This window comes from Equus asinus, chromosome 2 (genome assembly GCF_041296235.1).
Source record: "Equus asinus isolate D_3611 breed Donkey chromosome 2, EquAss-T2T_v2, whole genome shotgun sequence".
In the NCBI taxonomy this organism is placed as follows: domain Eukaryota; kingdom Metazoa; phylum Chordata; class Mammalia; order Perissodactyla; family Equidae; genus Equus; species Equus asinus.
In genome coordinates, this window is record NC_091791.1 from 85,460,182 (window position 1) to 85,473,020 (window position 12,839).

A 12,839-nucleotide genomic window follows, 5' to 3' on the forward strand; every position below is an offset into this window, starting at 1 on the left:
CTTCGCACGTTCTGCTTCTCAGCGGCCCGGGGTTAGCTGGTTTGGATCCTGGGTGCGGACATGGCACCGCTTGGCAAGCCACGCTGTGGTAGGCATCCCACATATGAAGCAGAGGAAGATGGGCATGGATGTTAGCTCAGGGCCAGTCTTCCTCAGCAAACAGAGGAGGATTGGCAGTAGTAGGCTCAGGGCGAAACTTCCTCAAAAAAACAACAACAAAAAAAAGCCAAACTTGTAGGAACAGAGACTAAAATGGTGGTTACTAGAGCCTGAGGGAGTGGGGAATTGGGGAGATATTGTTAAAAGGTACAAACGTGCAACTAGAAGATAAATAAATCTGGAGATCTAAGCACAGCACAGTGACTGCAGTCAACTGTGCTGTATTGTATGCTTCAAAGTTGCAAAGAGACTAGATCTTAAATGTTCTCACCGCAACAAAGAAATGATAACTATGTGACGTGGAAAAAGTGTTCGCTAAAGCTACAGTGGTAATCGTATTACAACAGATAAATGCATCAAATCAGTACACTGTACACCTTAAACCTATACAATGTTATATGTCAATTATATCTCAATAAAACACATAATAAATAAAAAAGCAGCAAAAAGTGAGCTCAGAATTAAAACTTCACCAAATGTAAAAGTAATATTTTCCCAACTAATAGTGAAAGTTTTAGAAAGGATACTAAAAAGAATTTTGCAAAAGAGAAAGAATTAAAACATATATTCAGATTAAACTGCAGGGTTACTACAAAAGCTGTAATTAATACCCCCAAATAACAACAAAATGCCCAGGTGTGGTGATATGTACCGTTAAAAAGTCCTTAGAGATCATGAGTTATATAATATTATAAGTGGAGTCCATGAATAACCATTAAATCCAGACATATAATTTAACACTCACTATAACAACTCTGGAATGCTTTAAAGTGTAAATCCCAAATGGTCAGCCATCTTAGAATAAAACAGTGGTAACGGGAACTATAAATAACTATTGTAAATTTTGCAGAAGTCTAATACACTGCAACTAAATGTACATACACAAGAAATCTAGTGACAACAACATCTCATTTTGAGGACAAAGGAACGCAAGAAGGCGTGTGAAGCATGCATGAAGGTTTGCTCCTAACTGACCATAGCAGTGATGATGAGAAGACAACAAATACACACATATATTTTAGTGATCCTAAAAATAATAGCATTATCATTCAAAGCTGTAGAATTACAGAGTAGGCAAATGACATGGAAGCTGAGACAATGGGCAATGAGTAACGCCACAGTCATGCGTGAAATAAATGAGACAGTAAGAAAAAGAACATCTGGAGGGAAATGATTGACAGTGGGGAAACCACAAGTCATACACAAAGGAGAGAAATACAGCGTTAGTGGGAAAATATATATGACTTAGAACACACTTAAAGAGAGAAAAAACCCAGAATCAGAACATGGGACCAAGGAATTTAAAGCACTCAGATGGAATCAAATGATTCAATCTCCATCTTAAGGCTAAAATGAATATAAATCAAAGCTAAATTAAATCCATTCAAAGTATGGTTTCGCATTTCCCTCCTGTGATCGCTGCCTATTTTCCTTTTAAAACTGTATATAGATTGATAGTATAGTTTGATTGTGTGAATTTGGGAAAGCAATTTCAGACCATGTAGCCAAAACTTTAAATTGTTCATATCCTACAATCCAATAATTTCACTTCCTGGAATCCATCAAAAAGGAAATTTAGGTACTTAAATTTAATTAATTTCTATTAAGCTTTTTAAATGAGGATGGAAAAATGTCTATCATATATGTTAAATAAAAACATAATATTTCAATAATGCAAAAGTAATTCATTAAACATTTGAGAAAGAAGAAATAAATGTCCAACAATAAAAGGGACGGTTAAAATAAGATCCAGTGTATTCAATTCGTATTTAGCCATTAAAATCATCTGAATACAAGAATATTTAATGATGAGGAAACACTCAAATAGGCAGAGCACTAAAATATTAACCATTACAATTTGGAGAGGCAGTATTATGGCAAATTTTTATTTCCTTCTCTATGCTTTGTTGTATTTTCCACATCTCTAAAATATAATAAAGAAAAAAGTCACCAAGAACACTAATTCAAGCCATAATGGAAAAGTATGGAAGAAATCCACCTGAACATTTAAAAAACAATTTTAAAGATTAAAAAGACAAAGAAGCATAAGGAAACAAACTCAGAATGTTCACGAGTCTATGACCTGTAACAGAAGATCTGACTGTCATTCTCTCACAGGCTTTTTCTCCAAGTTATGGAATCACTACCAGGCTTTTGCACAAACCACTACTTGTTATCCTGACAGATTCTGATTCTGAACTGAAAACATACTGAGCGTGACCTGAGAGAGTATTATCTGAGGGGTTTATGGCTTTCCTATAATGCTCACATTTGCAATCCTGGGAATAGAACTAGTTTAAGACCTAAACTGAGAAGTGATAGCTCATGAGAAGGTAGATTTAAATATTTCTATCAATCTGATGAAAAATTCTGCTCTGCTCAAAGGAATCCTGTTTGTCCACACACGGCAGAGCAGGACCAGAGTCCTGGGTATCAACTGGACAAAGTCGCAGAGGTCCTGCCTGTTAACCCTGAACTTGAGGGGCGAGGCAGAAGGTCCCTGTCTACCTCCAATGCTGTACCCAGAGAAGGCAGAGTGTACATGTAGCCTTGGCAATACGGCTTTCCAGAACCTTGCTTCTCTGCTGTCAAGAAACAATTTATTACTTCCTCCCCTTGAACCTGGGTGGACCTTTGAGGATCCTTCAAAGAACAGAACGCAGCAAAGTTGACATGCCTATCTTCCAAAGCCAAATCATAATAGGTGAGCGGTCTTCTCAGATCACTTGCTCTGGAACCAGGTCTCCATGTTGTGAGGAAGCCCAAGCCACATGGAAAGGCCATGTGTGGGTGTGTGGTTGAGAGCCCCAGCTAAGGCCCCTGCCAACAGCCAGACGTGGAAGGGACTGAGCCTTCGGATGATTCCAGGCTCCACCTTGAAGTCATCCAGCTAAGACCCAAACACTGTGGGGCAGAGACAGCCCTCGCCACAGTGCCCTTTCTGAATACCTGACTCATAGATCCATTCGTGTAATAAATGGTTGTTTTAAATCACTAAGTTGAGGGTGACTCATTATGCAGCCACAGTAGCTAGAACAGCAAGCTACATTGGTTATACCCTACACAGGAGCCTGCGTGGGTGGACAGGACTGTTGCCAAACAGTAGCAGGAAGTGCACCCTCATCGGCCCCTAGCTAAAGAGCAATTTCCCAGACTGACTAGATTTGAAGCTTATTGAAGTGCTAATGCCCAGACTTGTCTCAGGGTGGGAGGTCCTAGGCCTGCTGGGAGCTGTGGCTCTGAGGCTGAGAAGACCAAGAAAGAGATGTCAAGGAGTGGCCACTGCTGTTGGTCAGTGGTCCCCGGATCCCTGGCTCCGGGTCGAATGTGCAGGCTATTAAACAGTCCAGGAATGCATTCTGAGCAACATATTTGCTTGTAATTCGACCAAGGGCCTCGCTTGCTTCTAGCTTTGGGAGAAATGGCTCTTTCTTTAGTAGACACTCAGCACAGCAAGGCGCTCCCATGGTGAGAGGCAGAAGGGTAAGAAATAAGCGGATTCCTGTGTGGGATCTCACACTCACCTGGGGCACACTCACGGCATGGAATGAACAACAAAGTCACTGCACCGTTTAAATGGTTATGTCCTCCTGGAACGTGGCTGTGCACACGCTACATTCACATGGGGCGGCAGAGTCTCTGAGAAGCATCCAGTGTGCTCCGCTACCACTGCTTTCTCTGTTGCTTTGAGAACACCCTTCTCAAGTGTGTTCTTTTAAGCCAGTGGGTTTTAGGTTTTGCTCTGCAGAGATCCCATGGCTGGAGAGCAGAGACTCTACTGTCAATGCTACCTCCATTTCTGATGTCATCTATTTTATTTGTCTGAGTCTTGGTGGAAAGTGAAAAACAAGTAAAAGAAATAAGAGCTATTGGAGTGGATTTGTTTGCTTGTTGGTCACAAAAGAAAGGAAGCTTCTTTTCAAAGCTGGTCTCAATAAAAGCCTTGGAAGCACCGGCATTTCTGTTTAAGCCAAAATAGTGAACGGTAAGTCAGTGTACTGTTCAGCAGGCCCCCGCTTGGGACCTAACTGTGTGAGAGGTGGAGCCCCCCACCTAACACCCACCTTCTTTCCCAGGACATCAAATGCAAGCATTTCCAAAGGGCCACCCTGGTCAGGGCTGCTAAGAATATCACGAGCCCTTCCCCAAGGATCTTAGTACCTTGAAGCAGACAGCATTGGAGCTGCCAGGCATCTTAGGCACTACCCAGCTCAATTCCTCCTTTTGCACACGCAGAAAGAGTCACAAAGACTCCTGTGACTTGCTGAAGGTCACACAATGAGAAAGTGGCAGGATGGGGTCTGAGCTGCAGGTCTCCTCATATTTAGCCCTTTCTTTCCTCTGGATCCGACTTAGCCACACTGAGGGAAAACACAAAAGGGGATTTCTGTGGGGCTGGCCCAGAGTGGGAGGGAGAGGGCTACAAAGCAGTGACAGAAATAAATCAGAGAGCAAACAGCACCTAAAGACATCACCTCTCTTCCCTTCTACCCTGGGAACTCTGCAAAGTCTGTTCTGATTCCTGCAGGGCTCAGCCTCATTAAGGGAGGTTGCAGGTTGGGCTCTTTCCAGGACTCAGATACATATCGACTGGAGGTGGCGATGATGGCAAGCAGGACAACCTGGGATGCAATGGTGATGCAATGTAGGGACAGGACCTTCGGTCCACATGTCCCTAAAAACAAGGCTGGAAGCAAAGTAAAGCAGCTGAGTCACACGGGAAGGGCAGCAAGAGTTTCCTCTTCCTCAGAATATGAGAGCCTTGATCTCTCATCTCCCACCACCTTGGTAGATTCCAAGTGAACGTTCTCTGAACCACGTCCAGTAGCTCTTCATGCAGTGGCCTCCTCTCCATGCGAAATTTATAATGTTGGCTTCCATTTTTATTATCAAATTAAATGTGGCAAAAAGAAAAAAACCCTACATGACTGATACTTGATAATTAAAATATCGCCCACTACAAAGTCACTGGCCTTCCTAGCTGAAATAGAGTTTTGTAGGATTTGCGATTCTGAATGGGTAAAGTACAGGTTGTTTGGCATTTCAAAGTGTCTTTGAAAACTCTCCAGTAATTTGCCCCATCAGGCAGTCTTTTCAGCCATTCAAATTATGACTTTTTCTTTCTATGCATCCCTCCCATCATTTAGCCCTAGAAGTAACTATTTTCTCCACGGGCGAGGATGAAAAGAGCTGTACCAGGTAAATGGCCTCATTACTGAGTCTTTGCCCGCCACTGCCTGGCTAGTACCCGCCTCTTTCTTCAAAACCCTGCAGATTCCACTTTTCCAGGAATGCTCCTGGATCCCTGAATCTCCTGCCCCACCTCAACCCTGTGTTAGGGGTGTTCCTTCAGCACCGTGTGTTTCCCTCGAGCATGGCACTTCTTCACTTGGGCATACAGCTGTCTGTCTCCCCTACTAGACGGTAGCAGAATGGTGTCCTGCGATCCCTACAGCCGCAGCGACTAACAACCTGCCTAGCATTTAAAAGGTGCTCAGTAAATGTTTGTTGAAGCAATGAATGGAGATTCTTCATTCTCATGAGGTCTTGAGGAAGCTACACTTTCTCCAGCTACATGATCCAAGGCATCCTCTCATCCAGTATGTGATGAGCCAGGCAGGAGACCGATGAGAAGACCTCTCTGAACACAGTCCTCTTCTCCTGATGCAGCCAGGAGCAGCCTTGCCCAGGCTAATTCTCCTGCAGCCAGGAGAGCCAGTGGATGCTGTGTGCCCGCCACCGCACTTCCGTACAAATGTGTCTTTCATTAGCCTGGGATGAAGCCCTAAGGCTTCCTCCCGTCCCTCCACATGGGTGTGATTCGGTAGCACCAACTCGGCCAGGCGATATTTCAAACATGATCTGAGTAACTCACCTCGTGATCAGAACCTGTAGACTTGAGCGTTTGGGCAGAAATTTTCAGCTGTGTTGAATTAGAGCTGATGTCAGATTTCTGTCCTCCTCACCAGATTCGGGAAGAGTGATTTAAAAAGGAAAATAGGGGGGCCAGCCCGTGGCACAGCGGTTAAGTTCGCACGTTCTGCTTCTCGGCGGCCCGGGGTTCACCAGTTCAGATCCTGGGTGCGGACATGGCACTTCTTGGCACGTCATGCTGTGGTAGACATCCCACATATAAAGTAGAGGAGGATGGGTATGGATGTTAGCTCAGGGCCAGCCTTCCTCAGCAAAAAGAGGAGGATGGGCGGCAGATGTTAGCTCAGGGCTAATCTTCCGCAAAAAAAAAAAAAAAAAAAAAGCAGGATTTCCTTTGTCGGGCAGAATCTTTCCATTAAAATGACTTTCTAGAAACATTTGTCTATGAGAATTTAGACTCAGATCCAAAACTGCATTTCAGTTGCTAGTCTGAGTGGCTGCCTAAACCTCACACACTGGTGAAAAACACTGTCACAGACTCCATGGCCAGGGCATCCAAGGACTTTTTAACTTACTGGTATTTCCTGTAAACAAGGTTAAGTCCTTGCCTTTGAAATTTGGAAAATATTAACATTTAAAGTTTTAAAACTAGAGCTCATATTCAAAGGGTAGGAGATACATTAAATAATAATAATAGTTGTTTTGATAAAAGCAAACATCTGGTTATCTGGTACGAATATCACATCAGCTGTATCTACAGTGATGAGGAAATCATATTGATTATTTTTATTCTGAATAGGAGATGTATTTGGAACAGGAAACTGTTCAGGTTAAATTGTTAGTTAGGGGGCCAGCCCGGTGGTGTGGCAGTTAAGTTCGCACGTTCTACTTCGGTGGCCCAGGGTTCGCTGGTTCAGATCCCTGGTGTGGACCTACACACTGCTCATCAAGCCATGCTGTCGCAGGCGTCCACATGTAAAGTATGGGGAGAAAAAGGAGTACAGATGTTAGCTCAGGGCCAGTCTTCCTCAGCAAAAATAAGAGAGAGAGAGAGAGAGAGAGAGAGGAGGATTGGCAGCAGATGTTAGCTCAGGGCTAATCTTCCTCAAAAAAAAAATTGCTAGTTAGGCAGGTACTGCTATAGCTGCCAACTTTACTTATGCTAGTCTTCCGCACTTAACAGAGCATACCTTTTCAGAAATGTTATTCATCAGTAGTGATCTGCCACAAATCTGAGCAGACAGGCTACTCCTTGGGTTAAGTCACAGGATCAAGAATACTTAAATCGCTGACTTTTTAAAACGCTGTCAAAAGTAGTTCTAAAGGGAGAGGTAGTATGAGGTGTGAAATGGTATCAAGTAATAGAACAAGAAAACCCTCCTGACTGAAGTAAGAAGTATTGGTATGATTTAAAAATTAACCTGAGAAGATCAACAAGTACCTTTCAGGTTTATACTTGACGGGGGAAACGCATTGCACTGGATGCTGTCATTTAGAGCATCCTTTGTGTCCACCCTTGCTGGGGATCAGTGATGTGTGGGAAGGAGTCCCCATCTTAAATATCTTACCCTTCGATCTAACTCAACCAGCTTATTCAGATCCTTATTTTTCTTGGACACGTAATAAGGCATCAGCAACAGTTGCCTACTTATAAAAATATTTAACTCCTGCAGTGAAAGTCAAAGGCTATATAATAAACACAGGACAGATGACTGAACATTCTTCCTTATGGTCGTCAAGCCATTTGCATTTACGGATTGCTGAGCCACAGCGGTACTTAAGTTTGAAAAAACTAAAAACCCCACACTGCGTGCATACATACTTACAAACCGAAAATGTGACTTGAGCCTCGTGAGGTTTGCTCTGTTAAGCTCCATTCCCTCTCCTATAGCTTGAGGTAAACCAGATGTGACTTCCTCCCTCCGTGAGCTTAGCTGGCGCATTAAAGCATTTCCTTAGCTCCGTATTAAAAATCTCAGCCTTAAATATGTTCCTTTGGGACGCTTTCCAAAATAGTTGCTTGGTAAATACATTCCAGGAATGCTATATGGTTTTCTCTTTTTTTTTTAATTGTCCACATAAAGAATATTTACCTCAAACTCCTGTCCATACCGCAAAGAATATCTTCACATCTATTTGAAGTAGATTTTATAAGTATTCGTCTTTCCACATAAACACTGTGTTCTACAGTCATTGTCTAAATGTCAACAAGCAGAAAGGCACAAATTATGACATTAAAGGTACATCTTTATTACCCGATATAATGTAAGTATTCATCCCAATATCCAGATTATATTGCTAACACCCTAAGTAAGTGGATATTTCTTTTAAAAGCACCCAGATGTTTTAAGGGCTAAGGCAAGCATCTGAAATATTTAGATGTCTTTAGGGCAGAGCCAGCAATGAATCGTCTTCTGGTATCTGCATGCTCATTACACAGAAGGCATGGAGAAACAATTCTAAATAGAACCAATTAACCGACCAAAACAGTTGATAAAAGAAGAACTTGGCTGATAACTCGTGTATGCTAATTGGCCTATGCTTTCTAGTTCATTTATAAGGGCAGTCTGAAAGCTATATTTTATATTACATGGTCATTCAAGAGAATGTGGACCGCTTTCCTTTCAGCACATCAAAGCTGAAGAAGGCCAAACTCTCAGAACCTCTGAGGAAAAACCTAGTTGTAAATGAGATTCATAGCATCAACAGGTACCTAAATATTCTCTGCTTAACACAGGATTCAGATTCTGGGAATAGTGCCGTCAAACCATAAGACTCTTGTGGATAAGAAGATGAAAATAGAACACAGCTGGGAGAATTCTGTTTAAGGGGGATGTGCTCTGCAAGCTGCCTGTTGTAAGAAATCCTGAACCACAGAGGGACCATGAGAACAGAATCAAATGCCAACTTTCATCTGTGTTCATTTTAGATTAAAGAAAATTTTGAATTTCTAAGTGTTTTTTTTGTAAACTATGCCACTATGAGACGACGAGAATTATTGTTTTTAAATGCCAGCGTTTAACCCTGGTTCTGGATGTTACCCTTTACAAGCAGAGCATGCTGTACCCTCTAGAATTTCATTCCAGGCCTCTCGCTGCTCCAAGCTAAAACAGGCAGGAAGATCTGATAACTAGCTTTTGCGGGACAAGAAGTTCCTGATTTTAACTGCCCTGGCCCCCAAGAGGCGAGTGCTTCAAACACAGCTTCAGTATGAGAGGTATGCTAAGGGGGCAGATTGGGAGTTCATTTCCCGGAAATGTGAAACCCAGGATTAAAAATCTCTCAGCCACTCAAAGGAAACCTCTGCACATTCATTAGCTAAGCCTCCTATGTCACAAACGCTGGGTTAGCCCTTGCCATCCGGGTGGTGACCGTCCTCTGTCCATCCCTCAGTGTTCATCAGTGAAGGACAAGGAATTTCCAAAGTGAAAGAGACTCCAAGAGCCCGGAGGTTGTTTTTCCCAGAAGCACGGAACTATGTTTAATTAGGGGAAGAAGTGCCACGGTGAGACCCTGCAGCACAGAAAATGGTGCCATCATTTTCCAAAAGGAGGGAAAGCAGGCAGATCAGAGGAGTCCACTTCCTTCCCTTGGGCAGGTGAAGGAGGCTGACAAGCTGACGACGTTAATTAACTGAGAGAACCAGCGGGAGTCAGCCCATTGATGACAGTAGATGCCTCTCTTACCACCTGCCAGGTTGTCCTGCGGCTCTCCTCCCTCTCAGACTAAAGCAGGGACCAGACGGGCTGGGAGGAGCCCCTGTGAGCCTGCGCACTTCTGTTCCTATTGGTCGAGTCGTGTTTGCTTCTAAACCCTTTTATGCCAGTTGTACCTAAAATTCTAATTACATAATTCAAATAAATACTATGTAAAGCAATGAATTATTAGTGTGGAAAGGGAGTTCTTATCTCCATATAACTAAGTAGAAAATTTTGGAAAAAATAATATTTAAGAGAGGGAGAAGAAAAGACTGAGGATCACTTTGCAAGCGCTCTTTAAATTTCCAGTCCACTTTAAAGAAACCCAAGCTGGGAACTGTAGATGATGCAGTATTGCTGAGGATTATGCCAGAAGGACCATGTGAAAAGCCAGACAGTAGACCTATACAAACCAAAAGTCTTGGTCCTCTCGAAAATGATTAGTAAATGAATACATGTGTTTACTGAAAAAAAATAAAAGGTTAAAATGCGCATGTATCACTTTTTATGATTCTCTGGCTTTTTAATTAATCTGTCAGGCACCAATCCCGACTGCATCCTCATTACTTCTACCGCTCTGCTCTTGGGATAAGACGGCTGGGTTTGCAGGACAAAATGCTAAATTGTAATGAAGGTACAACGTCTTATCACGCCCCAGCTCTTTATTTTCTTCCAAAAGGCATTAGACAAAAAGAGTAAAACCAGCTGATAGGTAAGTGAGAATTTTCCCTGAGTGTTGCCTTCACAAACTCGGAGGTGAAAGAGCTATCAAGACATCATGTGGTCCAGGGCCTGCTCTTTTCACCCCTTTTCACTGGTGAGGCAACTGATCCTCTGAGAGCTCAAGCGAGCCAGGAAGTGATAGAAAAGCAAGAATCCAGTCTGCACCAGCCAATACTGAAGAGGAAGCCCTTTTGACCACTACAGATGTTTCTAGAATTAGAAATCAGTTTAAGATGGTGAGGACACACGTCTTCGCCATAGATCCCTTTCTCCAGCTTTCTTTTCACAGGAAATTGACTAAAAAGGAATTGGGAGATATCAACAACAATTTCTGGGGACGTATATAATGTAATAAACAAAGCTACACTGTCTGGTTGTGTCTCCTTGCTAATTCCTTTCATCGCGGACATCTTAACACACTGGCTGCTCAAATATTGCATGAGATGGCTCAGAAGTGCTTGTCCTTTTCTGGCCTCTTTTAGCCTCTTTTGGTGGCAGCTGCTGGCTCGGAAAGGAAGCAGCTGGGGTGAGAAGTTAGGGGAGAGTGACACTGTCCAGGGAACTCGACAGGAGGGGAGCCCACTCGTAGTAAAAACAGAAAGCACCCCAGCAGGACAGGCTGCAGACAGGAAAGAAAGAATTACGCAGGTATTATGGCCAGAACAGCGAGTACAAAGGAGCAACTTCACAGCGGAGGAAGCTGGCTCACTGATTTCCCAAGCTCCTGTCTGGCCCCCGTGCAATTTCTATAATGTCTATAAAGCAGGGCCAACAGCAGCTGATTGTTGCCAGAGTCTGAGGAAAGGCTTGCAGGAGAGCTGTAATGAAACTGAAAAAGGAGAGGGTGCTTACAATTTGAGGAAGCGCGTGCTAAAATTGGCCCTTAGCCCTGTCACTGACTTCCTCTGTAACAAAGCCCAAAGCAAATTACTTTGCCTTAATGGGCCCAGCTGTAAAATGGGGGAAACGGTGCCGGGCAGCCTGGCGGGACCGTAAACACAGCGAAAGCTGTAATTAATGACAAAGCACTTGTTATAACCAAGGACAACCCAAATGCATGGAACCACGTGGGCCGGATGAGCACAGCGAAGGTTTTGAAAATCCATCTCCCTATGGACCTCCACAAGAAGTCAGCAATTTTTCATGGAAGATTTGGGTTAAAAAGAAATTGACTGCCTTCAGGGCAGCAGGCTTCAACAGAGAAACCCGGGCGGTATGACCAGCCCCAGCTGGGAGCTCCGAAACAGACCCAACTCACAGCTGTAAAGCAAATAGACATTTTAGCCACCAGATAAATACCCAAGGACCCAGATTTCAGTGACTCCCTGAAAACCTAGGCAGGCAAACAAAATCACCTTCCTTGGTCCTCGATTCTCTGCACCTGCAGTAGTCTGCAATCCTCCATCCAAATCAAACAAGATTTCTCCTTTATTAAACCCTCCTTTTCTTGGATATCTTCCACTAATTCCACTGACTCATCGCTCGCTTCTGCTTCTTGGTAAAGGAAGCCAGGCATATTATTAAAAAATGTTCTTAGCGATACTTATGACTGCCCGAAAGAGTGATACACACACAAAAACAATTTAAAGTCTCTATTATGTCTGTTTCACTCACTTTTAGATGTATTATTTTATTTAAATCTTCACCACAACCTCACGAGACAGTGTTCACTATGCTCATTTTTTGGTTTGGGGGGTTTTTTTTAAGCAGGTAAGGAAGTATTGCCTGTATATGGCCTCAGAGCCTTGGGCTCCTTGCATCACGCTCTGCTGTCTGCTGATAAGACCTGAGCCAAGTGCAACTGAGTCCAACACCTATAACCATGCTTTTAAATAGGGAGATGGTAATTTACAGATTTGAGTCATTTTTGTGAAGTTATATACAGTGAAATTCACTCTTTTGGGTGTAAAGTTATAGATTTAGACACATGCACACAGACATGTAACTACCACCACAAACAAGAGACAGAAGAGTCCCACCAACCCCCCAAGTTCCTTCATGTCCAGAAAATATCCACCATCTTCACATTCCTGCCACTTAGGAATTCAAAAGATGCCCACCCTCCTCTGTGCATGTAAAGCCAGGAACAGCAACGCAGGAACTGCACACGGGACTGACGGGGCACAGGGCAGGAAGATGGCACTGAAAGCCTGCAAAGCTTTACAGTCCCCTCTGCTCTCCCCCAGCCCCAAGAGAGCAACAAAAACTACAGGACATCATCAGCGTTTCAGTTGGTGGCGAGGAGCCGGGGGCGGGTGGGGTGGGGGGCGGTGATGCTCCGTGGGAGGGCCTGGAGCTCGGAGAAGCAGCCACTGTGGCCTGTAGCTGTTCTGATCTCTTGGTCACAGCCTGGGCCTGTCCTCCCCAGAAACTTCAAGTACCATT

The 12,839-nt window shown here is 43.5% G+C and overlaps 1 protein-coding gene across 22 annotated transcripts in view; it reads right to left on the bottom strand.

Moving 5' to 3' along the window:
• Positions 1 to 12,839, bottom strand: part of DISC1 (DISC1 scaffold protein) — a 395,918-nt gene that overhangs the window by 19,447 nt on the left and 363,632 nt on the right. Inside the window, exon 11 of one of the 22 annotated variants that reach the window (XM_070492685.1) lies at positions 1,879 to 4,520. The exons of 20 other annotated variants lie outside the window; for them this stretch is intronic. Coding sequence is in view for 1 of the 2 variants with exons in the window: in XM_070492667.1 (XP_070348768.1) it covers positions 4,512 to 4,520 (9 nt within the window). In the remaining variant the exon portion in view is untranslated. Of the gene's footprint in view, positions 1 to 1,878; positions 4,521 to 12,839 lie in introns of those variants that run through there. One more of the 22 variants, XM_070492667.1, reaches the window with a different exon arrangement.